Consider the following 26,201-nt stretch of genomic DNA (forward strand, 5'->3'; position numbering starts at 1 on the left):
CCCCCCATGTCTTTGTTGTGTAGTCTCTTGATAAACTGACAGTTAATAACATTAATGATTCATCCTTGCTTTGCACAGCTGTCTGTAACAGATGCACGATACTTGGCTGTGTATAACTTCAAACTGATGTTGAATTATCATCACTACTGAAAAAAATTAGCTTGAGGATTCAAGGAATGTATAACCTGTGTCAGGAGTGGGCAGCTTTTGGTTTTCCAGGCAACATAACCTGTGATGAGTGTAGCCCTGCAGTGTCGTCTTTCCTGGGTATGTTAACTCAGAAGATATAAACCAAATGCTCTCCTCCTTTACTGAAGGAAATGCAAACACATTATAGTGTGTCATAGTCAACATTTATATTTATCAAATATGGGTAAACAACTGTGGCACTTCAAATGTTTTGGGACTATAGTCCTCACCACACACTATACTATCTTGAGCTGTAGAACAATAAATAAATAAATCTGACTTCCACTCATAAACTAAATTATAAGTCTCAGACTCTTCCAGCTTTCTATTTTTTTTCACCAGTAATTCTTACACTATTCCGCAATTCAGTCAAAGATGTCAGTATAAAATACCTAAGGAAAGAACTTCAGATATAAAACAAAATTGAGGTTCTGGTGTTTGAATCTCAGGTCCAAAACACAATGCAGAAATAATCTAGTTTGAAACCCTGCCTGCCCCACTGCTAGGGAATCCTGGGAATTGTAGTTTATTGTGGCACCAGAGCTCTCTGACAGAGAAGGCCAAATGTCTCACAGAATTACAGTCCCCAGGATTCCTTAGCATTGAGCCAGGGCAGTTAAAGCAGTCTCAAACTGTACTATTTTGTAGTGTGTTTTGGACCCAAGCAATCTGATCACTTTGGTGTGATGGAAATCTATCAATTTAGCTTACTTATTTTTTCTTCAAAAGCTATTATGACTTTCTTCCTTACTCCATGGATCTGTTTTACTGGCTCTCAAGGTTTGATTCAACAGCTCCCAGAATTCCTTACAATTGGTATTACTAACTAGAGGATCTAAGTCTAAAACATTTGGAAGATCAGCATTTGAGAACCACTTATGTGTTTTATTTGCTTCAGTATCACCTTTCTAGAACTGTGAACACCAATAAGCTACCATTGCAAGGCTGCACCGAGTGTCCTCTCCAACCTGAACCCCTTCTGTCAAATCTGATGAAAATTACCTTTCAAAGGTTTAAGAGAAGGGTTTTAGAATGCTCTCTCAACACAGTTTGAAGCATTGCTCTCTATATGATATGTTTTTGAAATAAGGAATTTATAGGTTTGTTACAAATAGCACTGCCTTTTGATTACTGGGGCTCTTGCATTAAAATGTGTTGTGAATAAATGAATATATAATTATAGCTTCCTTTTTACTCAAATACTTCTGAAAACATATCTTCAAAATTTAGTGAGCATGGAGCTCAATAGTAGCTTGAAATCATGTTCAAGTGGCAACTTCTGTGTTTGTGGACTCAATCTGATTGATGATAACTTGTTCTGATTTCAGGCAGTGACATAAATGATCAGACATACTTAAAATAACTATAACTATGTATGGTTTTTTTTCTGGCTGCACTGTTTTTTCATACTTTTACTGACTTCCCTTAGTGGCTGTGTTTTTTCCTAACAGTTTCTGCAGATTTTTAAAAGCAACTTGTTTGGGTTGAACTTATGTTACTTGAAGGATTAGTTTCTCAATAACTTTTCTTGCACTATAAAAGTGATTAAAAATAACAATAAGCAACTGCCAATAAAATGGCTGAACTTAAAATGTTTGCATTCAAGCAGTCATTGTTCTTCAAGTAAGAAGATTGGAAAATTGTAATAGTATCCAAACTTTTAAAGAAAATGGGAATAATTCGTTTTTAAAAAAACCAACAATGTTTTTTGTTTCAACCAAGATTTAAACCAACCCTGAAACTTCCAAATGTTCATAATATTTTCCAAAACTACATGATGAAAGTTGCATAATTGTGATCTGGAAAGAAAGTAAAATAATGTTTGTTTTTTATTATGTTGAAGCTTATTAAAGTTATGCAGTCTTTGAGTGGCTCCTTGGTGTGGATAGTGAACCAGCACCTACAGCAGGCATCGGCAACGTGCGGCCCGCGGGCCGGATCCGGCCCGCGAAGCCTCTAGGCCTGGCCCGCGCTCGCCCCTGCCGCCGATTGCGCCGCCGATTGGCGCCGCTCCGGCCGCCATTTTCTTTTTCAAAATGGCGGCGCCCCTCTAGGAGGCCCGGGGCGCTTGCTGCAGCCCTGTTCCAGGGCTGCAGGGCCGCGCCAGCCCTCCGAATGGGCTCCGCCCTCCTCCCTTCTCTCTCTGCCCTTCGCCCTCCTGGCTCCGTTTTCCTAGCTCTGCCCTCCTCTCTCCGCCTCCCTCTATGGATAGAAGAGTGTGGAGGGGAGGGAAAGGAGGAGGTGGCAGAGAAAAGGAAAGCGAAAGTAAGAGAGCCAGCCAGCCAGCCAGCCAGCCAGCCAGCCGGAGCAAGCCACTGAAGAGGTTGGTTGATGCATGTATTTTCCTCTGCTTGGTGACTGTGATTTACTCTCCCTTGGTATCTTTGCAACCCCCCCCCATGCTCCTTTGGGCATGCTTTGATTCTGATTTCCTGCATGGCAGGGGGTTAGACTGGATGGCCCTTGGGGTCTCTTCCAACTCTATGATTCTATGTTTCTCCTATGCTTTGTGACTCCCTTACTATCTTTGCAAAAAAAACCCCATGCTCCTTTGGGGATGCTTTGATTCTGATTTCCTGCATGGCAGGGGGTTGGACTGGATGGCCCTTGGGGTCTCTTCCAACTCTATGATTCTGTGTTTCTCCTATGCTTTGTGACTCCCTTACTATCTTTGCAAACCCCCCCCCCCCAATGCTCCTTTGGGCATGCTTTGATTCTGATTTCCTGCATGGCAGGGGGTTGGACTGGATGGCCCTAGTGGTCTCTTCCAACTCTATGATTCTATGTTTCTCCTATGCTTTGTGACTCCCTTACTATCTTTGCAACCCCCCCCCCCCCCAATGCCCCTTTGGGGATGCTTTGATTCTGATTTCCTGCATGGCAGGGGGTTGGACTGGATGGCCCTTGGGGTCTCTTCCAACTCTATGATTCTGTGTTTCTCCTATGCTTTGTGACTGACTCCCTTACTATCTTTGCAACCCCCCCCCCCCCCAATGCTCCTTTGGGCATGCTTTGATTCTGATTTCCTGCATGGCAGGGGGTTGGACTGGATGGCCCTAGTGCTCTCTTCCAACTCTATGATTCTATGTTTCTCCTATGCTTTGTGACTCCCTTACTATCTTTGCAAACCCCCCCCCCCCCAATGCTCCTTTGGGCATGCTTTGATTCTGATTTCCTGCATGGCAGGGGGTTGGACTGGATGGCCCTTGAGGTCTCTTCCAACTCTATGATTCTATGTTCCTCCTATGCTTTGTGACTCCCTTACTATCTTTGCAAAAAAAACCCTCCCATGCTCCTTTGGGGATGCTTTGATTCTGATTTCCTGCATGGCGGGGGGTTGGACTGGATGGCCCTTGGGGTCTCTTCCAACTCTATGATTCTATGAGGAGAGAGGGAGAGAGAGAAAGGGTGGGAGGGAGGAAGGGAGAGAAAGAGAGGGAAGAGAGAGAGAGAACCACAGCCACTGAGCCAGGTGAGAGGTTTGTTCATTGGGGGAGGGGGGTTATACTACCTGTGCCTTTGTGTTTTGAGACAGTGGCATGCATTTTTTTGCTGTTTTGTGGCCTTGCCTAGTAGCTTCCATCCTTGCAAATACTGCTATTATTATTGTTGTTATCCCTTGGTATTGTCTTTGCAAGATCCCCCCACATGGACTTGCTTGCACATTTCTGGGTTCAGACAGTGGCATGCATTTTTTTGCTGTTTTGTGGCCTTGCCTAGTAGCTTCCATACTTGCAAATACTGCTCTTATTATTGTTGTTATCCCTTGGTATTGTCTTTGCAAGATCCCCCCACATGGACTTGCTTGCACATTTCTGGGTTCAGACAGTGGCATGCATTTTTTTGCTGTTTTGTGGCCTTGCCTAGTAGCTTCCATCCTTGCAAATACTGCTATTATTATTGTTGTTATCCCTTGGTATTGTCTTTGCAAGATCCCCCCACATGGACTTGCTTGCACATTTCTGGGTTCAGACAGTGGCATGCATTTTTTGCTGTTTTGTGGCCTTGCCTAGTAGCTTCCATCCTTGCAAATACTGCTATTATTATTGTTGTTATCCCTTGGTATTGTCTTTGCAAGATCCCCCCACATGGACTTGCTTGCACATTTCTGGGTTCAGACAGTGGCATGCATTTTTTTGCTGTTTTGTGGCCTTGCCTAGTAGCTTCCATCCTTGCAAATACTGCTATTATTATTGTTGTTATCCCTTGGTATTGTCTTTGCAAGATCCCCCCACATGGACTTGCTTGCACATTTCTGGGTTCAGACAGTGGCATGCATTTTTTGCTGTTTTGTGGCCTTGCCTAGTCGCTTCTTGCAAATATTGTTATTATTATGCGGCTCCGCCCCCGGAGGGTGGAAACTCCACCCCTGACATGTGGCCCTGCCTCCAGATAGTGGAAGCTCCGCCCTGGCATGCAGCTCCGCCCCACAGGGTGGAAGCTCCACCCCCGTGTACAGCTCCGCCCCCGGAGGGTGGAAGCTCCACCCCCGGCTTCGGCCCCCCAGTTGTCTGAGGGACAGCAACCCGGCCCCCGGCTCAAAAAGGTTGCCTACCCCTGACCTACAGGGTGAAATAAGGTGTGTCTGTGAGCGTGTGTCAGAATGTGAATGTACAGGCATGCTAATGGGGATAAATGTGTTTTATGTAATTTGGATAACACTGGAACATTCACAGCTGAGGTACAGGCATAGGCATGCCAAACTGTCATGCCTGGAGTGTGGGGCAAGTGGAATACAGTACTCTCAGTTTATGTTAATAAATTATGCTACAAGGCAATAATAGATCTCCTTGATATGCTAACTGCTATATGACACAGAACACAGGGATGTAGCGGGTGGAAGACAGAAACAGACTATGTATCTATATAATGTACATAATGCCTATGTATATGTTGATATGCAATAAAAGTTATGGCAGGTTGTTTCACCAAGGAGTTTGCTATGTGAAACATAGGGGCCATACAGACAGGCCAAAATAAAGCTGCTTCGGGTCACTTTGGAGGTAAGCTGTTTAAATGATGAATGCGTCCTAAGGACTGGAGCACAGCTTTGGTGCAGCTTCTGGTCTCTTAAGATGCACGTGCCATTTAAACAACATACCTCCAAAGTGACCTGAAGCAGCTTTATTTTGGCCTGTCTGTATGGGCCCATAGAGAAAGGGAATAAAATGAGACATTAACAGCTGGATGACAGTGTAATTATTTCAGTCCTAGTTACAGTGAAATTCAGAGAAGTGTGTATTTGGTTTCAGTGAGGATAAGTGGCTCATTGAGACTAGGCTGTGACTACTTTGTGGATGAGGCTGTAACAGTTTCAGAGGGAAAGAAAGGAAGTGGGGCAGGAAACAAAGGCAGTGAGAAGAACAAAGTAGAGGACAGGGAGTGTGTATGTGTGCATGCATATGTAAAATGATGTAGACATACCATATCTTGATTTCAGTAAGGCCTTTGACAAGGTCCCCCATGATATTCTTAAAAACAAGCTAGTACTGTAAAATGTGGGCTAGAGAGTGCAACTGTTAGGTGGATTAGTGATTGGATGACTGGCTGAACCCAAAGGGTTATCAGCAGTGGTCCACATTGTGGAGAGAAGTGACCAGTGGGGTGCCACAGGGTTCTGTCCTGGGCCCAGTGCTATTTAACATCATTATCAACAATTTGTATGAAAGAATAGAGGGCATGCTTATTAAATTTGCAGATGACACCAAATTAGGAGGAGTAGCTAATACCCCAGAGGAGAGGATCAACATTCAAAATGACCTTAATTGATTAGAAAACTGGGCCAAAACTAATAAAATGAACTCCAGCAGGGAGAAATGTAAGGTACTGTACTTAGGCAGAGAAAATGAAATGCATAGCTATAGGGGGACACCTGGGTTAACAAGATGACATGTGAAAGGGATCTAGGAGTCCTAGTAGCCCACAAGTTGAACATGAGTCAGCAGAATGATGCAGCCGCTAAAAAGGCCAATGCAATTCTAGGCTGCATCAGTAGACGTATAGTGTCTAGATCAGGGGTAGGCAACCTTTTTGAGCCGGGGGCCGGATTGCTGTCCCTCAGACAACTGGGGGGCCGAAGCCAAAAAATAAATAATTAAATATTTTTTTTTTTAAAAAAAAATTAAATAAATAAATAAACTGGGACAAATGTAGGACAAAATTTTCAAATGGAGGGCACTTTTTAAATAAAAAATGGAGGACACACAAAAAAAATTGCTGATTTTTTAAAAAAATGTTAAGATAAATGCATGTTTCTGAGGCTTCTATAGACAGTTGCCCCACCATGCCCCTCGTGCGAGACGCCAAAGGCCCTGGCGGCAATCAGCGGCAGGACCGGGCTGGGGCCGGTCCCAAGGCCTCGCCGGGCCGCATCCGGCCCGCGGGTCGCAGGTTGCCTACCCCTGGTCTAGATCAAGGAAAAGATTAGTGCCACTCTATTCTGTTTTGGTCAGGCCTCACCTGGAATACTGCGTTCCATTCTGGGCACCACAGTTGAATAAGGATGTGGACAAGCTGGAGCGTATCCAAAGGAGGGCAACTAAAATGGTGAAGGGTCTGGAAACCATGCCTTATGAGGAGAGACGTAGGGAGCTGGGCATATTTAGCCTGGAGAAAAGATGGCTAAGAGGTGATATGATAGCCCTGTATAAATATTTGAAAGGGTATCATATCGAGGATCGAGCACATTTGTTTTCTCCTGCTCCAGAGAATAAGACACGAAGCAATAGATTCAAACTACAGGAAAAGAGATTCCAGTTCAACATTAGGAGGAACCTTCTGACAATAAGAGTTGTTTGACAGTGGAACACACTCCCTCAGAAAGTGGGGGAGTCTCCTACTTTGGAGGTTTTTAAACAGAGGATGGATGGCCATCTATTGGGGTACTTTGATTGTGAATTCCTGCATGGCAGGGGGGTTGGACTGGATAGCCCTTGTGGTCTCTTCCAACCAGGGCTGGGGACTAGTGGTGATTTTAGGGTTACTCTTTGTCCCACTCTGGAATAAGATATATTTTTTTCTAATGTTACTCCTACTCCTGTAAAAAATCCTCTTTCTCCTTTACTCCTTATTCTCACTCCCCAGCCCTGCTTCCAACTCTATGATTCTATGTTTCTGCATTTGAAATGGATAATACTTAAATACCAGATAATATTTACATTTTGTAGAGGCTCTTCAGAGATCTATGGCAGTCCCATTCTGGAGTTGAGAGTTGGAGGAGTAGCCCACTGGCAGCTTTTACACAGAATGGGAGGATTCTGAAGTGGTGGTGGGAGGCTGGCTTAGTCCATGTAGAGGAGTCATCTTATAAGAATGGCACATTGGATGTAGTAACTGTCTGCCACATGGTCATGCCCAATTTTTTTTAGACTAATGTAATGTCTTATTAGCAGGACTTTTAATTATGATTGGTGAATGGGAAGACTTAAACAATTCAGCTTGTTTACTGTTTCATTCCCAAGTGCAATTGAAAATGCTGGTGCTTCCATTTTTCAAGATGTACATGACTCTGGAGATGGCTCTTTATTTCTATAAAGACAGTTCTGTCATAAAATATTTACAGTTTGAACAAAAGAAAGTCCTTTACAGATCAGCATTCTTCATTTGAATGCTAGTACAGTACAATTTAGTGCTGACGACTCTAACTGTGACACTACAATTGCTAATCATGTACACCTCAGTGTTTAAACCAAACAAAATACAAATATTGCAGTTATTTCTTAATTGAGTAATAAGAAATGTGACCATTTTGACTCCCAGCTGGAACTTGATTGAGCCTACCATGCTTGGTGTTGTGTGCCTGAAGATACATTATGGTGAGCCCATCCCATTGCACAGATCTTTGGTTTTAACTGAGTTTTGTTTGCATATTAACTCTACTAAGCAAACAAATCTATGATCCTAGTTGTCAGTCAAGGAATAGACCAACAATTCTAACATTACCTTGTTTTCTTTCTTCTTTCATGTTTCAGTAGTTCTCTCATTCCAGTGGGAGGGTTGATATCTCAAACTTCAGTGCCTCACTTCTACTACAAAGGTTGCTTTGGACTATGACTCTGGAGAACAGGGTTCGAATCCCTGTTTGGCCATGAAACCCACTGGATGACCCTGGGCATGTTGCACTCTCTCAGTTTCAGAGAATGCCAATAGCAATCCCCCCTTTGGAGAGACTTGCCAAGAAAACCCCATGATAGGTTCACCTTAGGGTCGATTTGAAGGCACACAACAACAACAACATGTGGCTTCAAGTTGCCTGTCGATTTACGGTAGTCCCATGAATTTCACAGGATTTCCTTAGGTGAGGAATATTCAGAGATAGCTTAGCCAATTCCTTCTTCTGAAATAAAGCACACAGCACCTGCTATTAACTAGTCTCCTGTCCAAGTACTAAGCAGAGCTGACCTTGCTTAACTTCAGATGGGATTCAGTATTTAGACTGCTCAGGATAGATTGAAATTCCCAGATATTCAGATCATTATCTATGCTGTTTGGACTTCTGGGAGCTGCAAATAACATTTACAGATCCAGTTTTGGGAATCACTGTCCTAATATAGGTTCATAGTAAGCAGTTAGATTCTAGTCTTTTTTTTCACAGCATGCCAGTTTGTAATCAAGAAACATATTTTTGATAAATATGTTCAAAATTACAATATAAGGTTGCCACTGATCTTTCTAATAACTGTTATGACTGCCGTGTTACCTCAGCATCAGCGCCATATAGTAAGGTGTGCAGTCAAGTGAATTAGGATCTTGATGAAAAGACTATTTTGAGATAGTCTGAGGAGAACCTCAGTGACATAACAGATTTGCCTGAACTTCTGAATGTTCTGAACTTGTAAATGTTCTTAAGACTAATACTCAGCAGAAAAGTCCTTCATTCTTTGTTACTTCAGGTAACTGATATTGGGCCAAATGCAACGTTTCTTCTGTTCTGTTCTGTTATATTTTTGATTAAGACTAGTGTGAGTCACCTGCAGCAAATATTGAAAGATTAGGTTTGTGGAATCAGCATTGCTTTTTACTAGAATTCAGAGTTCTGTCAGCTGGAAGGAAGTGTGAAAGGGGAGAACCTCTTTTTGTACCTTTTATATCAAATGTTTGGGTGTTTGGACACCCTTTCTGATCTACTGCAAATCATAAAAAATATACCAGTATTCCCAGGCTACCATCTTCATATGCTTGACTGCAATTTTAGTTCTTTAAGGAGTGGAACATGGCAAATTTAGTTTTGACAGCATGGGACTTCAGTTCTTCACAACCAAATCCTTGCCAGGTTGGTTGCACCAGCCAAATTACTCCTTTGTTAAAACAAACATTTTAAGTAGATTTACATAATCTGGAAAATTTTTGCATTACTTCTTGAAACCTTCTCTTGATCTCTGCATTTTGGTCTTGTCTAATACAGTCAACCCTCCATATCCACTAATTCTTTATCCACCGATTCAACCATCCATAGTTTGAAACACACACACACACACACACACACACACACACACACAATTCCAAATCACAAATCTTGATTTTTGCCATTTTATATAAGGAACCCCATTTTACTACACCATTGTGTTTAATGGGACTTGAACATCCACCGATTTTGGTATCTGCAGGGAGTCCTGGAACCAAATCGCAGTGGATACCAAGGGCCCACTATAGTTCTACAGTAAGCAGGGGTGGGAATCATGTGCACTTCCAGGTGTACTAGATTGCAAGTCCTTTAAGTCCTAGCCAGCGTAGCTAGTGGAGAGGACTTCTGGGAGGTGTAGTCTAACAGGGCTGTATGATTTCCACCACTGCTGTAGAGGCTGCTGGTTTTTCTTCTTGGCATACTTTTCCTTAGGGCTTTAGAAGAGAACAGTCTAGCAGTGGCTGTGCCTATCGCACAATGAAACCTTATGAAGTATCAGCTATGAGAAATACTGACATTTCCCCTTCTGTTTTGCTATATTCTAAAAGGAAATTTCCCACATCCTTGTTTTGATCTCCATCAGAAATACAGCACATCTGCGCCATATGGGGGCTCACCATACGTGGACTCAAAGTCACACGAACAGCAAACCCTAATACAATGAATGAGGCGTGCGGCCATGGTGTGTGGCATGCCATGCGCCACAGGGGCACGCCCCATTCAAACAAATGGGTTTGAGTATGTGCACAGTTTGTCTTATGCGCGTGTGGGGGGGTTTGGAACGGATCCCCCGCATAAGGCAAGGGCGGACTGTAAAAATTAGCTGCCTAAACACATTTTCTTCTTAAACATAAGTAAGTGGTGTGTGTGTGTGCGTGCGCACACACACACATGCACATGTATGCCTTCAAGTCGCCCATTGACTTATGGCAAAGCCATGAATTCTAGGGTTTTCTTAGGTAAGGAATACTCAGAGGTAGTTTTGCATGTTCCTTCCTTTGAAATATGGTCTACAATACTGAGTATTTGTTGGTGGTCTCCCATCCAAGAACTAACCAGGTCTGACTGCATACCTGTCAAGATCAGTACTGATGATTTAAGATTGCTGGCACTTGTACTGAAAAATAAATGCAACTCAAAGTTTTACTGTTGTTTACTTTAAAATGTTGTTTATGCCTTTCAACAGATTTCAAGGCCAGCTTATAAATCAAGTTAAAATACAATACAGTAAACTTAAACAAGAATATTACTATACCACTCTATCAAAGTGGGAAGTAAAAACAGTTGGTGAAAATAAAATCACCACCAGATAGCATGAAATAGCATACAGAGGATGTAAGAAGGCTGTGCAAATAAAGTAGACTTTGATATTGAGATAATCAAGGTAGATTCTAGGCTAGCCAGCAAGAACAAGTCCTTTCCCTTGCTATGTGTATTGTGTATACAAGTAAAAAGGCCTATTTTACATCTTTGTATATGAAAAGGCACATGTAGAGACAAGTGGTTCTTCAGATCATCTGTTCCTAAGCTATGAAAAGCTTTAAAGGTCAAAATGAACACTTTGAACAGAGTCCAGAAATGAACAGGGAGCCAATGCAGCCAGTGAAGCAGAGGCTTAATCATAACACCAGCTAAGAACTTTGTGGCTGTATTTTTTACCAGCTGCAATTTCTGAACAGCATTCAAAGTCAGACCTATGTATAATGTGTTACAATATTCGGGATGTTACCAAAGGATGGAGCAGTGAGATCCAAGCTGTCGCTGTTGAATAGTGAATTTATTCCACATATTCCAAAACATTAGCAGAGGCATGAACGGAGATAATTGTTTCTTGGCACTTGGCATATACAATCAGCCTTCCGTATCCACAGAATCTTTATCCACGGATTCCACCATCCATAGTTTGAAAATATTAAAAATATATATAAATTTCAAAAAGCAAACCTTGATTTTGCCATTTTATATAAGGGACACCATTTTACTACACCATTGTATTTAATGGGACTTGAGCATCCATGGATTTTGTTATTGACGGATGATCCTGGAACCAAACCCCAGTAGGTACAAAGAGCTCACTGTATTAATATGAGTCTTCACAACTGCACATTTAACAAAGGACGAGTTTCTGAGTTTAAGGGATCCAACTTTTGGTAGGCAGAATGTTTTCAACTCCAGAACTATCACATCACCTGCCTGACAAACCTATATTCTCTTATTCAGCTCTTCAGAGTATATGGCTGAGATTGCAGTTTGCATTTTTCAGTATTACCCTAAAGTCAGATTTCACCCCCAGCATCATATAACTACTAAGATACCTGTGCTTTAATATCTGAATTCATCCACTGATAACATGGATTGAAATCTATGGCCTGTTACAGACTGCCAAAATAAAGCTGCTTCGGGTCTCTTTGGAGGTATGCTATTTAAATGATGCATGCACCCTAAGAATCCTGAAGCTGCACCAAAGCTGCACTCCAGCGCTTAGGAATGGAGTGTGGCTTTGGCGCGACCTCCGGACTCTTAGGACCCATGCATCATTTAAATAGCATACCTCCAAAGAGACCCGAAGCAGCTTTATTTTGGCAGTCTGTAACAGGCCTATGAAAGCTCATGCTGAACTAAATCAGTCTTAAAGCTGTTGCTAGATTCCTTCCCTGCTTCTTTTCTTTTTATATTGTTACGGTACTGGTAAAGACTGGTGTACCAACATAAGATGATATCAGCTTCTTTAAATATATAGGAAATTGGCACCTCAAATGACAAAGATAGATAATTGAACATGCCTAGATTGTCACTTCTCACTTCTTCCTTCAAGGCAGCTATCCATTTAGGACAGTGTGAATGCCATTAACTTTGGAGAGTGAGCTTCAGAACTTCTGGACTGAGGTTGTTTATTGGCCATTATAGACTTCATTACAACACTATCAAGTCAAATTTCATAATGGGCATAAATAGTGCAAACTTTTATTGAAGATCTACACAGTGTTAATATTGTTCTGGTTTTTCTAGGCATGGGGTGAAACATGGAATCAAATTCTAGCCAGCAACTAGAGAACTTTAAGGCCTTTCTCTGTTTTTTGATTGTAAGCTATCATTGTCAGCCCGGTTCTCCATATGCAGCTTTACAGACTTAAGGAGTTAAGATTTTCTTTCTTTTTTAAAAAATGGAAGCTGAGATTTTTGAAAGGGTTATGAATCCTGTGGTAATACAGAATCATATAATACATACCGTATATACTTGACTATAAGTCGAAAAATTTATGCCCCAAAATGAACTCCAAAATCACGGGTAGACTTATGTACGGGACAATGAGTTAATGCTAATAAATTTCTTGAAAGAAGTAGTGCCCACGTTTCTCTGTAAGCCCTCCATGGGCTGGCCCCTCCTTACTTATCAGACCTTATTTCTTCTCACCTTCCCACTAGGGCCCTCCGTTCTGGTACTCAAGGTCTGCTGTCCCAGCCCAGGATTTCCTCTGCCCCATCTCGGATTTGCCCCTTTTCATTCGCTGCCCCTCACTCCTGGAACCTTCTTCCCCCACAAACAAGAGCCATCTCTTCTTTAACCAGCTTCAAAACAGAGCTGAAGACCATCCTGTTCCGAGAAGCGTTCCCAGGCATTGCATAATTGTCACTTGCTTTTTGTTGTTCTTTTGTTGTCTGTTTTATTGAATCATTTCCTGTATTGCTATGTATTTTATATATATAATTCTACTAGAGAGGCCCCTTCCCCACCACCTTTCCCTTCTCCTTTTGTGTCGTGTCTTTTTAGATTGTAAGCCTGAGGGCAGGGAACCGTCCAATTAAAAAGATTGTATGTACAGCGCTGTGTAAATTTACAGCGCTTTATAAATAAAGGATAATAATAATAATAATAATAATAATAATAATAATAATAATAATAGCCTTGTAATGGCTCCCTGTTTGAAGCCCCAGCGCCCGCTCTCCTCTCTCCCTCTGTGTGTGTTTGTTTCCCTCTCAGCTTTCCCGCGCAGCCTGAGCTGACAAGCTGCTGCTGAGGCAATGTATGCCATGGCTTGTACACTGTTTTGCCTGGAAGTCCTGGAGGTGAAAGGCAGAGAGAGAGAAAGGTCTGTCCTCTATTTTTGCAAGCCCTGAACCTTGGGAGTCCTGGAGGTGAAAGGCAGAGAGAGAGAAAGGCCTGTCCTCTGTTTTGTCAAGCTATGACCCTTGGAGTCCTGGGGGTGAAGGCAGAGAGACAGTGGGGTCTTGTCTTCCTTTTCACAAGCCATGAGCCTTGGGAGTCCTGGGGGTGACAAGCAGAGAGACAGTGGGGTCTGTCCTCTTTTTCACAAGCCATGAGCCTTGGGAGTCCTGGGGGTGTCAAGCAGAGAGACAGTGGGGTCTGTCCTCCTTTACGCAAGCCATGAGCCTTGGAGATGTTCCTGGTAAGGGGAAGAGGGTGTGTGTGTGTATGTGCGTGTGCGCCAAGGTTTGTTTCCCCTTTTCCATGCCGAGACTGATGCTTTGGAGAGGTCCAGAGAGGGAGATATAGGGAAGGAAGTGGTGCTTTGTTTTCCCCCCTTTGGATCTTTTGTAACATCCTCTGGTGTTTGCCCCTCGACTTATCCACGGGTCATATCAAAATTCATGATTTTGGACCCAACAACTTCCCTCGACTTATATATGAGGTCGATTTATACATGAGTATATATGGTACACAGAGGTGCTGATAGCACAAATCAGTGCAGCATAGTAGTATAGTGACTTGAAGTAAACACTTCTTTTTCCAGCTGCTGTTTGTATGGCTGACTAAGGCTGCATCCACACTGCAGAAATAATCCAGTTCGACACCACTGCTGTGGACTTGTAGGAATTGTAGTTTTGTGAGACATTTAGCCTTCTCTATCAGAGAGCTTTAGTGCCACAACAAACTACAATTCCCAGAATTCCATAGCATTGAGCGATTGCAATTAAAAAGGTGTCAAAGTTGATTATTTCTGCAGTGCAGATGCAGCCTAAGAGAAATGCTTGTGATAAGGAATGATATTATGAAAAATCAGGCCTGCTTTTACTCTGTAGGCTTAATTTTAAAAGATAAAGCCATGTTGCATTTGTCCCTTCTTTTTTTAGTAACACTTGAAACAAATGTTAGAGGATAGTCCATTGAAGCAAAACACAGGGATGTTTGGCAATTGAAGACTTACAGTCCAATACAATTCCTAGTTGTGTTCTTAAAACTTTGAAGCCATTTTGTTACACTTTCTCAAACATTATTTTCCAAATTGGATGCATCAACTTCCTAATCTGGTACATTCAAACACTGAAAAATGCCAAGTTCCCACACTATTGTCTGGGGATGGGAGTATATATAGAGTTTATTTCCTAATGTTTGTGACTGTATTTCTGGGTGGTTATATTGCAACAATAGAATGCTAATTTTCTTATTATTTTTAGAAAGCCGAGATGAAAATGGAAAGACCCAGAGAGCTGACAGTCTTATTGTAAAGAAAATAAAGAAAAAGAAGAAAAAGAAACATAGAGAAGACACAAGGGGCAGGCATCTGAAAATGTACAACAAAGAAGTACAGACGGTGTGTGCTGGTCTTACCCGTATCAACAAAGAGGTTTTGACTCCAGGGGAGAGTGATAACTTGGAAGAGAACAAGGAAACTTTTAGGTATCTAAAAGATGAACAGCTGTGTCAGTTGAATTTGGGTGTGCAGGAATATAGGATACCCCAGGGGGTGCAGTCTCCATTTACTACCCACCAGGAACATTCTGTTCGCAACAGCTTCTTGAAAACAGGCACTAAATTTAGTAATTTTATTCATGAAGAGCGTCAGTCAAATGGAGGAGCCCTGATACTTCATGCCTATATGGATGAACTCTCATTTTTATCTCCAGTGGAGATGGAGAGATTTGCAGAAGAGTTTCTTGCTTTGACATTCAGTGAAAATGAAAAAAATGCAGCATACTATGCTCTTGCTATAGTTCATGGGGCAGCTGCCTACCTGCCAGACTTCTTGGATTATTTTGCTTTTAATTTTCCTAACACTCCAGTGAAAATGGAAATCCTTGGCAAGAAAGATATTGAAACAACCACCATTTCAAATTTTCACACTCAGGTAAGAGAAGCTATCCCAAAGATGTAATAGAACATGAAATTGACCATTTAAATGACTTCAGAATCTGGCAGTAATAAGGAAAATACTGTGATGGATAATAATTGTGAAAACTGTGCCAAAATCAATGCCCACTTCCATTTGTCTGCTTCTACTTACCTTCTTCTTAACCATCAAAACACCCATTCTACATAACTTTCCTTCACAGAACACACATTCAGTATCTCACCCCACAGAGTGATGCTATTCAAAGTGGTGTCTAAGGACCAGTGCTAGTCCATGAGTCACCAGCTGCTGGTTTCTGGAGAGCTTCCAGGGAGGAAATAAAAATGAATAGGCGTATTGCATAATAATAATAATAATAATAATAATATAAAATAAGATACTGGTTCCCTTACATTAGGTAATTTAAGAAGCATTGCCATAGAGGTTGACATTGCTTATGGTTTCGAACAGAGTAGAGCTGCAAAATGGTTTTTTACCCAGGCTGGTCACTATTCCATTCCAGATCTCCCAGGTCTACCAAGCAGTTGCAGCAGAGAAAAAACAAAACATCCACCCACTCACACTTTTCTGGGCATCCTAGAAAGCAGAACTGCAGTTTTCTTTCCATGTAGGATGCTTTTTATTCAGAGGAATATGAAAGGAACAGGATTGGCTGGAAGTAGGAGATCTGCTTTCTAGTTGCCCATGGTTAAAAGAAAGTTATTAAAACATTTAATTAAGAGGTTGGGAGGAATAGTGGCTCAGTTGGCATTAAGGATTATGGTTTGTTACAGAGAAGGTATGCCACTCTCAGTTCTACACTATTCTTTTCTATGATTTAGAATATTAAAATTTAAATATTAACCATCACAGTTTATCACTGTAACATGATTTAATGAAAGGTTGGATATAGGGTCTCTGAATGTAGTATCTCACTGGATGAAATTGAACAGCCTTATAATCATGTACCCCTTCTTGATATGACAGTTTAGCTTTAATTTATGAAGTAAGCTTCCCATCTCCAAACAGGCAAAAGGTTCTCAGTGGCAAACTGCAGGTGCAGTTAGTACAAATGAATACAGCTTGTATTGTATCTTACCTGAGTCGTTTACTGTTGAGATAGCAGCTGTTTTGTGAAGAAGATCAAGGTGAGCCCATATCCTCCAGACTTTAATGATCTTTCATTAGTATATTACTCTAGAGCAGTGTAGGTAAGTCTCGGACTAATAGATACATAGAGATTACTGCAAGACAACATGGGCAAAAAGGGGCAAACTAACAAAGTCGGTTGGCTTTTAAACCAAGGTGATTTAAAATCAAGGCGTGATCACATGATTTACTTTAGCAAGGAGACTTTGACTTTTCATTACCATTAACTATAGGGCTAATATTCCTAGATGTAACCTGTTTATTAGATGCATTTTTAGAATTTTTTTTACCTCATTTCAAGTTTAAAAGTCAGATTTTTTAAAAATAAAAATAAAAAAAGAATCACCTGGCTAACATGATTTTACAGGCTTCCTACACATGATATCCAAACAGCTTTTATAATGGGATATAGCAGAGTTTTCAGATGTCAGGGAAGGATTTTGTTTTGTGTCCCCACTTCATTAAAAGCATTTGGATAGGACAGGAGATATGGTCTTTTTGGTGGCTGCTCCCAGGCTGCTCCCTCCCATCTCTATTTCTGTCATTAGGCAAAGACTTTTTGTGAAGTTGAAGGCTTTCATGGCCAGCATCCAGTTTTTTGTGGGTCTTTCAGGCTATGTGGCCATGTTCTAGAAGAGTTTCTTCCTGACGTTTCGCCAGCATGTGTGGCTGGCATCTTCTCTGGAGTTTTATTTATTTATTTAGACAATATTTTGACCATTAAGTTGTTGCCCAGAAGATGTTTTTAAAGTTGTGTCTCTTTTATTTTTTTCTTTTGTTATGTTTTAAAATTTTTTAGATTGATTTTAATTCAGTGAGATTTTTATGTTTTGTTTTGTTTAATTGTTCAACTTTTTTACTATTCATTTTAGTTATATTATTCTGTTTTAATTTTCATTGTTAGCTGTCATGAATGCCATGCTTGTAGAAAAGTAGGAAATAAATGAATAAGTAAGAACAGGAGGACTGGTAAATGAAGTAGAAGAAGAGACAAAAATATTGCCTGCAAAATGGAAGAGAGAAAATGAGCTCAGCTGTGTCTGCTTGTTCTGCTGCTACCTTTACCTCCATCTCTACCTCCGCAAAACCCACTTTGCTCTGAAAGGAATGGTGATACATGGGGCGGGGTGGTGGGGGTGGTAGAGGCACAAGCAGGAGCTGTTGCTTGCTCTACTTCTGTGTAATCCTTTATGGTGCAGCCTCAGCTATGGTAGTAAGTGCTGGATCTCCTTTTCACTTCATCAACAGTGATGCCTTAGCTGCCAAGTAGTGTGTGTGTAAAAGAATCCCCAGCCTGATACTTGATCTCCTTTTGGATGGAAAGGCCTGCAACAAGGGAGGGCGACACAAATGTTCTTTCATTACACATGCAAATAGGACAGATCAGTTTATTTTAAAAATACGATTGTAACCAGCACTTGTCATAAACAGTTTTTAGTTTGACTTGGCAACAATAATGCGTACCTCATTATATTATGAAGCCATCTTTAACCTGGAAGTCTAGTCTCAGAATCTTAAATGGATTGTGATTAGTTTCTAGCCTTGGTGTCTTGGGGACTTTAACTTTTTCAACTGTTACTATATTAAATATGTTTTAATGTGTTTCTTAGGCCTGTTACAGACTGCCAAAATAAAGCTGCTTCGGGTCTCTTTTAAATGATGCATGGGTCCTAAGAGTCCGGAGGTCGCGCCAAAGCCACACTCCATTCCTAAGCACTGGAGTGCAGCTTTGGTGCAGCTTCCGGATTCTTAGGATGCATGCATCATTTAAACAGCATACCTCCAAAGAGACCCGAAGCAGCTTTATTTTGGCAGTCTGTAACAGGCCTTAGCCACCTTGACTTGTTTTTTTTAGTGGAAAGATGGGATTAAATAATGAATAAATTGCCATACCAAATCTTTACTCAGCTTCTGAATACCGTGGAAGGTGGTCCTCATGTAGAGGCCGTGTTGTTTCTCCATCCTGAGATCATGTTAGCTTGATTTCTTTTTTTGTCACTGGATTGCTTGTTCCTTTCATTGCTACGTTCACACATCCTTGCATTGGTGGCCATTTGTTGTCCAAAGCCTATTTCAGTGCTATATTTCTAGCCCCCTACATATTTCTTTCGGCAGACCAAAATCCTCTATCATGCTGTTACCCTGTTCAGTAGAATGTCCTTGCTACTCCTGCTCCCAAGAGTTGTTTTTAAAGATTTCCCAGACCTTTGGAATAGATTTTGGGAGGACAAGGGACATTGCAGCGGAGAGAGGAGCCCCCCCCCCCTTTCTGCTGGAATTTCCAGTTCTATATGCAAAACTGCTTTGTTGGATCCTGTCCAGCAGTACCTTTTACATTTCATTTCTTCAGTGGTCTGGGTTCTTCCTTTCCCCCTCCCGAGCTATAATTTTGGTAAAGCAGACATTTTTTCTTCCATGCTAATCTAGAATGATATTTTCTAAGTGAAATACTGCTTGTGTCATATGCCATACTCAACTGCTCTGTCACAACGAATAATTTCTTTTGGAGGTTGTTTTTTCTATTTTTGCTCATAATGAAAACAGATGCTCAGAATTTTGCTGGATATTCTGACATCCCAGATGAATATTGTGCTTGGCACTGGCATTTGGATTCTTTATGCCTGTATTTATTGAATAACTCTTATCCGCAACACAGATAATCCTTTGATCCTGGGTGGGCAAGAGCAATGGGCATTGGTGCCCATTTTCACATGTAGTGGTGCACCACCAATTTTGGGCTGATTTGGAGCTAGAAAAAAACTCTCAGAAGTGATTTCCAGTTTGTGCTTCCATGTTTTTTAATTGTATATTTTTGGAGGATATGTATGTGTTTGCATGTTAATTGCCACTTCTGGAAGCCTCCAGGACCAGAGATGTACCGTTTTCAAGTGCTTTTAATTGAAAAAGTATGAAAAAAATATGAAAGGTGGGTTGTAAAAAGTCCCTGGGAGGATACACTTTACCAAACTCTGTTCCAAATTATTTGTTTTCAGATTCTTGTCAATTGTTAATAATGCAAAGTAAAATCTAGCATTTATTTTATTCAAATAGGCTGCTCAGCACACCATTCTGTAGCTGGTTTCAAGATTTACATAGCTAATAAAACTAAGGGCCTGAACAGACAGGCCAAAATAAAGCTGCTTCGGGTCACCTTGGAGGTATGCGGTTTAAATGACACACAAATCTTAAGAGCCCAGAAGCTGCATCAAAACTGCACTCCAGTCCTTAGGGCTGGAGCATGGCTTTGGCGTGACTTCCAGCCTCTTAGGACACATGCAGCAATTAAATAGCATATTTCCAAAGTGACCCAAAGCAGTCAGTTCAGGCCCTAATTAATTTTTTTTTTGCAACTAATCTACACTTTCTATGCTAATCTATGACCAAGTAATGGTTGCTTTGTTTTGACATTTGGTCTTTAACCACATATTATGCCCAAATCCATTCCCCGTTCTGAGTGTTACTTTGCTTGGCTGGAACCTTGGTCATAAATTTCACTTGCTACTGGCAAATGCCATTCTAGTGACCTTGCCTACATTGAAGCTATCAAGCTTCTTTGTATTAGGGAAAAGTAAAGTGGCTTCCTTAGCAACTGCTTCTTCCTTGTATTTGAGGATGTATGTCCATTGATAGTATCCTTTTTTGCCAGCTGATTCTAGCTGTGCATTTTATTGATCAAGGACGGAAAGCAATGTCATATTTTTATTATTTTCTGTACAGAATAATGATTTGAATGATATTATTCACTGGCAATAATGTCTTGGGTATTCTGAGAATCAGCCTCCTCTCAGTCAACCTGGACATTGGCTGAATGCCTGGATTTAGGTTTTTGTTAATGTTTTTGTCTATGTTCTCATAATACGTTCATTAGGCAGCTTGTTTTCAAATGTGAAAGGATTAAGTTTCTTACATAAACACAAGAAACCAAGAAACATCACTTCCTCACAGAAACAGTTTGTACGCTTGTGTAAAAGTGCTCCTATTTAAATTCAAGGTCAAGTTATTTCATGTGTGGAAACTCTTATGAAACTCAGATGAAGCTGTGTAAATTTACAGCGCTTCATAAATAAAGGTTAATAATAATAATAATAATAATAATAATAATAATAATGAATTCCTTGAAGTTTTCTTAAGGGGTGTGTGTTAGATTTTCTTCATGTGCAAAGTTGTGTCATCCAAACATCTAATGCTACTTGGTCTGGATAGTAGGTCATCTCATATGACAGTAAGGAACCAACGGCCTGTGGTTACTTTCAAAATTCTTTCTGCACTCTCTTACAGACACTCTGATACAAAATATGCTTGTTCTAGTTTGGTGAGGGACGATTCATAGGCAGCTTCCTGTTGAAGCAAAACACAACAGGGGTATATGTGTCAGAGGTCCAAAACACACTACAGAAATAATCCAGTTTGAGACCGCTTTAACTGCCCTGGCTCACTGCTAGGGAATCTTGGGAATTGTAGTTTATTGTGGCACCTTCTCTGGCAGAGAAGGCTAAATGTCTCACAAGACTACCCAGAATTCTCTAGCACTGAGCCAGGACAGTTACAGTGGTATCAAACTGGATTATTTCTACAGTATGTTTTGGATCAAGGAGAGTTTGAACTATTCCAATAACTACCTTTGTGTGAGGGAAATCAAGATTTAAATGTTCAGAAGCCCTATAAGAAGATACCTGTGTACTACAAAATGTGATATATGCAGCATCTCTATTATTATTATTATTATTGTTGTTGTTGTTGTTGTTATTTTAACTTGGGACTCATGCGGCTGACAATTTAAAAAGAGCAATACAGCTAAAAACATACAAAAACCGAAAACTAAGATGAAATTAAACTACGGGTTGAGTATCCCTTAACTGGAGATCTGAAATACTTGAAAATCCATGTGAGTGGCTGAGATAGTAACACCTTTGCTTTCTGATGGCTCAATGTACACAAAATTGTTTCATGCACAATTTTTTTAAAAATATGCTATATCAAATTACCTTCATGCTATGTGTATAAGGTGTATACAAAATATAAATGAATTTCACGTTTAGACTTGGGTACAACCTCCAAGATACCTCGTTATGTATATACAAATATTCCAATATCTGAAACACTTCTGTCTTAAGCATTTTGTATAAGAGATATTCAGCCTGTACTCACAATATTAAAACAATTCAAACCTACTGCATATGCTCATGTTCAAATCTAGAAATTTTAGTTAGAAAATTGACCTAAAAACATTTGTTTGAAAAGGAACCATCCCCTGGCGAAGGGCAAGAGTATAATCTCTCCTGGAAGCACTGACACCTCCCCCCTTCCATCCATCCATCTAGTCTTTAGCGTGATCACAAATAGTTATGCCTGCTGGAATTTTAAAATTCTTTTACATTGTTTTCCTTTGCTTCATCCTGTAGATCCTTTGTTGCATGCCTCTAGGTTTGACCCTCAACTTACCCCTGGGTTGTATCAAAATCCATAATTTTGGCCGCAAAACTTGCCCTTTATTTACACGTGAAGTTGACTTTCACTTGAGTATATACAGTACATTTAAAAGGATAAAATTGCAATAAAAATATAAAAAAGCTATTAAGAACAGTTAATACATGATCCTTAGCACACTGTTTTAAAAGCCTGTTGGAATAAAAAGGTTTTTGTTTTTTTGCCTGATGACGGAAAGACATCAAGGAGGTTACCATTCTGGCCTTCCTGAGAAGGGAGTTCTGGAGTCTAGAGGCAGTCGCCAAGAAGGCCCTGTCTCACCTCCCCACCAACCCTGCATGTGACAGTGGGCTGAGAGAAAGCCTCTTGCATTGATCTCAGGGCCTGGGCAGGCTCATATAGGAAGAGACAGTCTGCCAGATAGCCTGGGTATAAGCCATATAGGGCTTTGTAGGTCATAACCAGCATTTCGAATACTGGTGGCCAGTACAGCTGCTATAACAGGAGAGTAGTATGATGCCTGTAGTGTGCACCAGTTAACACTCTGGCTGCAACTCTTCATTCTAGCTGACGTTTCTGACCACTCTTCAAAGGCAGCTCCATGTAGAGCACATTATAGTAATACAAAAAGGATGTAACTAAGGCATGTACCACTATGGCCTGATCCATTGTCTCAAGAAACGGATACAGTTTGCATATATGCTTTAAGTGTGCAAAAGCATTCCTGGCCACTGCAGAAGCCTAGAACTCCAGGTGCAAAGTTCAGTCTAGGAGTATGCCCAAGCTGCAAACCTGAGTCTTCAGGGAAGGTGTAACCTGATTTAATGGAGTGAATCTCGATTCCCTGATCTGCCTTTCAACTGACCAGGAGCATCTGTCTTGTTGAGATTAAACTAAGTACTAATTTAGACCCAAAACAGCTTCCTCGAGGTGGAAAGGACTAGTAGAGCTGAATGTCATCAAGCTCTAAAAGATGGATTTGAAGGAAGTCCTCCTGTTCAAAGCCATTTATGTGCCACTCTGGAGATTTTGCAACATTTGAGCTTTAGCATAGCTCCTATTCTCTCTAATACAGTACACAGTTGGAATGATGTCCTTTGGGTGTTTATAATGGTAATTTACTTAGATTTACACTAAATTGGATGCATATTTAACTCTTTGATTGCAGCTGACTGGAAAATGGCTACTCCTTAAAACGGTTGACACATTGGGATCATTCTCAATTATGAATATATTTTCGTCCCCGTTAATATGAGTTTTGCTACATTATATTTTACTAAATACTGTATCCCCAGGTATTAGATGAAATAGGGCAACTTGGATTTCTTAGATTTTCCAAATGGGTTTCCAGTTTGGTGTATTCCTCTCTGTTTTTTTCTAGTGTGGTATGTGTTGTTGTTTCAGCGCTTGCCTCATCTGCTAGCTTAGATGTGTGAATAGGGGAGAGTTTTCCTCTTGGTTTTCAGTTTGCTATCTTAGGTTTATATTTTAGGTTGATGATTATGATTATATCGTCCAATTGTCTAAGATTGTCATCCAGTTTTTCTCTACTTCTAATGGTATATTTCTTTGTGCAGGACTTTCCTTATAGAAAAGTAAGATTTACAGTATTTGGATCTATGGTATTGCAGTTTGTATTATTGTTCTCATATTTTATTGGTTTCTGGAATTGTGTTTGTGTGTCATCATGAACTGTTTTGGGATAAAGGTGCAATTTATTTTGTGGTTTACTTTTTTTTTTAATATATAGACATAACGTTCCTTGAATGTATTTGCAGTCACCCAGGAGGGAGGGTCTAATTTTCCCTTTATGCAGTTGACTATGGAATCAATAAAGAGAAGGCATTTCCTGCTTTGGAGGTTATGTTTCTCCTCTAGGCACAGCCAGTTCTAGTATTTGTCTCCATTTTACAGTGTCATAGCACACAGTATTATGTAGTTCAGTGCTGTGATTAAAAAAGTGAATTTTTATTTGATTCCTGTACAGGTCAGTCGAACATACTGCTGTGGAACCTACAGAGCAGGTCCGATGAGGCAGATCAGTCTTGTTGGAGCAGTGGATGAAGAAGTTGGAGACTATTTCCCAGAATTTCTTGATATGCTGGAAGAATCTCCATTTCTTAGGGTAAGAACTAACTTTTGATTATTATAATTTATTCATTTTATTTGAAACATTTATAGGAGCCATATTTAATTTTTAACTGACATTAGCATTGTGGGTGAGCATTTGTAACATTACTAAGTGACAGAATAGTTAAATAGGAGAGCAAAGCCATAAGTGAGAATACTTTTACCACATGATTGAATAATTTATCATATCCAGATATTAGAAATGTAGTTCTATTAATAAAATTTTGTAGAAGTTTCTTTTTGATAAAAATTATCTACAAGAAGCCAACAGTTTGTTTTATTTTAGTTTTTCTTTTGCGATTTACAGATGACTTTGCCTTGGGGTACTCTTTCTAGTCTCAGACTTCAATGCAGGTCGCAGAGTGATGATGGGCCCATCATGTGGGTAAGGCCAGGTGAACAAATGATTCCAACAGCTGATATGCCAAAGTCACCATTCAAACGACGCAGGTAGTGCTTTTTTTCTTTTAAAGAGGAACTTTTTAAGTTAGGGGGGGGGAAGCTTATAAAGTTCCTATTCTGTATCTCTAGTATTTAACTGAGTTCATTAGATCTTCAAAATTGATTTCATTTCAGTAAGGGATGAAAAGGTTGTAACATACATTACAGAAATAAATACATGTTTCTCTCTTCTAACCTGACACATCTCTCTCACATTTCTTATGCCATATATTGCATTTTAAATTTCTCAGGGCAGAGACTTACCTTTTTTGGGAGGCAGCCTAAATACTTTAAAGGCACCAGATCTTACCTGATCTTGGAAGCTAAGCAGGGCCAGTTCTGGTTAGTATTTGGATGGGAGACAGCCAAGAAATACCACATGGTGTAGGCGATATTTCAGAGGAGGAAACTGGCAAAAACATATCTGAGTATTTCATGCCTAAGAAAACTTTGGCCTGTTACAGACTGCCAAAATAAAGCTGCTTCGGGTCTCTTTGGAGGTATGCTGTTTAAATGATGCATGCATCCTAAGAATCCGGAAGCTGCACCGAAGCTGCACTCCAGTGCTTAGGAATGGAGTGTGGCTTTGGCACGACATCCGGACTCTTAGGACCCATGCATCACTTAAATAGCATACCTCCAAAGAGACCCGAAGCAGCTTTATTTTGGCAGTCTGTAACAGGCCTTTGTGAACTTTATGGGATTGCCATAGAGCAATAGGCTGTTTGAAGGCACGCACGCACACACACACACACACACACACACACACAGAGCCATGTACAACGATGGTGCTACAAATATTAAAAAATGGAAATTTTGGCTTGTAGACCTACCATTTTACCTCCAGACACCACATTTTAAAGTGCTTAGTGCTTAATCCGCTTAATCCACTCTGATAGCCTTTAGGGCTGAAGGGCGGGGTGTAAATACCATATAAATAAATAAATAAATAAATAACCCATCCTTGCATTACAATTTCAACTGCAATATTTACATAGGTTAAGTTGAATAGCTTAACTTAACCTGATAGTAGACCTTATTTCTGCACAGATTTACTGATGCAATGGTTCCATGCAGCTAGGCTTGCCATATCCCACCTGTGGGCGGGACTTTCCTGGTTTTGGGCGGGTCCGCATGGACCCGCCCTGGGTTGGCCCCGCCCCCGGGATTTCCCCCACCCCCGGGCTTTGTTGCAAAGTCTGCAACAGCGGTGGCTGGAGCTGAGGGAGGGAAAGAAGCCTCGCCTGCCGAGGCCAGACTTCTTTTCCCGCCTGAGCTCCGCTGGCAAAAATGGAGCCCAGACGGGGGGAAAAAAGCCTCCCTGAGGGGAGGATTCCTTCTCCGCCTGGGCTCTGTCCTTGGTGAGAACGGAGCCCAAGTGGAGAAGGAAT

The 26,201-nt window shown here is 40.8% G+C and overlaps 1 protein-coding gene across 1 annotated transcript in view; it reads left to right on the top strand.

Moving 5' to 3' along the window:
• RSBN1 (round spermatid basic protein 1) overlaps positions 1-26,201 on the top strand; it is a 50,220-nt gene that overhangs the window by 15,660 nt on the left and 8,359 nt on the right. Inside the window, exons 2-4 of the mRNA XM_089514379.1 lie at positions 15,011-15,681; positions 24,227-24,364; positions 24,677-24,819. Coding sequence (XP_089370505.1) covers positions 15,011-15,681; positions 24,227-24,364; positions 24,677-24,819 — 952 coding nt within the window. The remainder of the gene's footprint in view (positions 1-15,010; positions 15,682-24,226; positions 24,365-24,676; positions 24,820-26,201) is intronic.

This window comes from Sceloporus occidentalis, unplaced genomic scaffold, assembly GCF_023333645.1.
Source record: "Sceloporus occidentalis isolate IW3139 unplaced genomic scaffold, rSceOcc1.0.p SCAF_3, whole genome shotgun sequence".
Taxonomy (NCBI): Eukaryota; Metazoa; Chordata; class Lepidosauria; order Squamata; family Phrynosomatidae; genus Sceloporus; species Sceloporus occidentalis.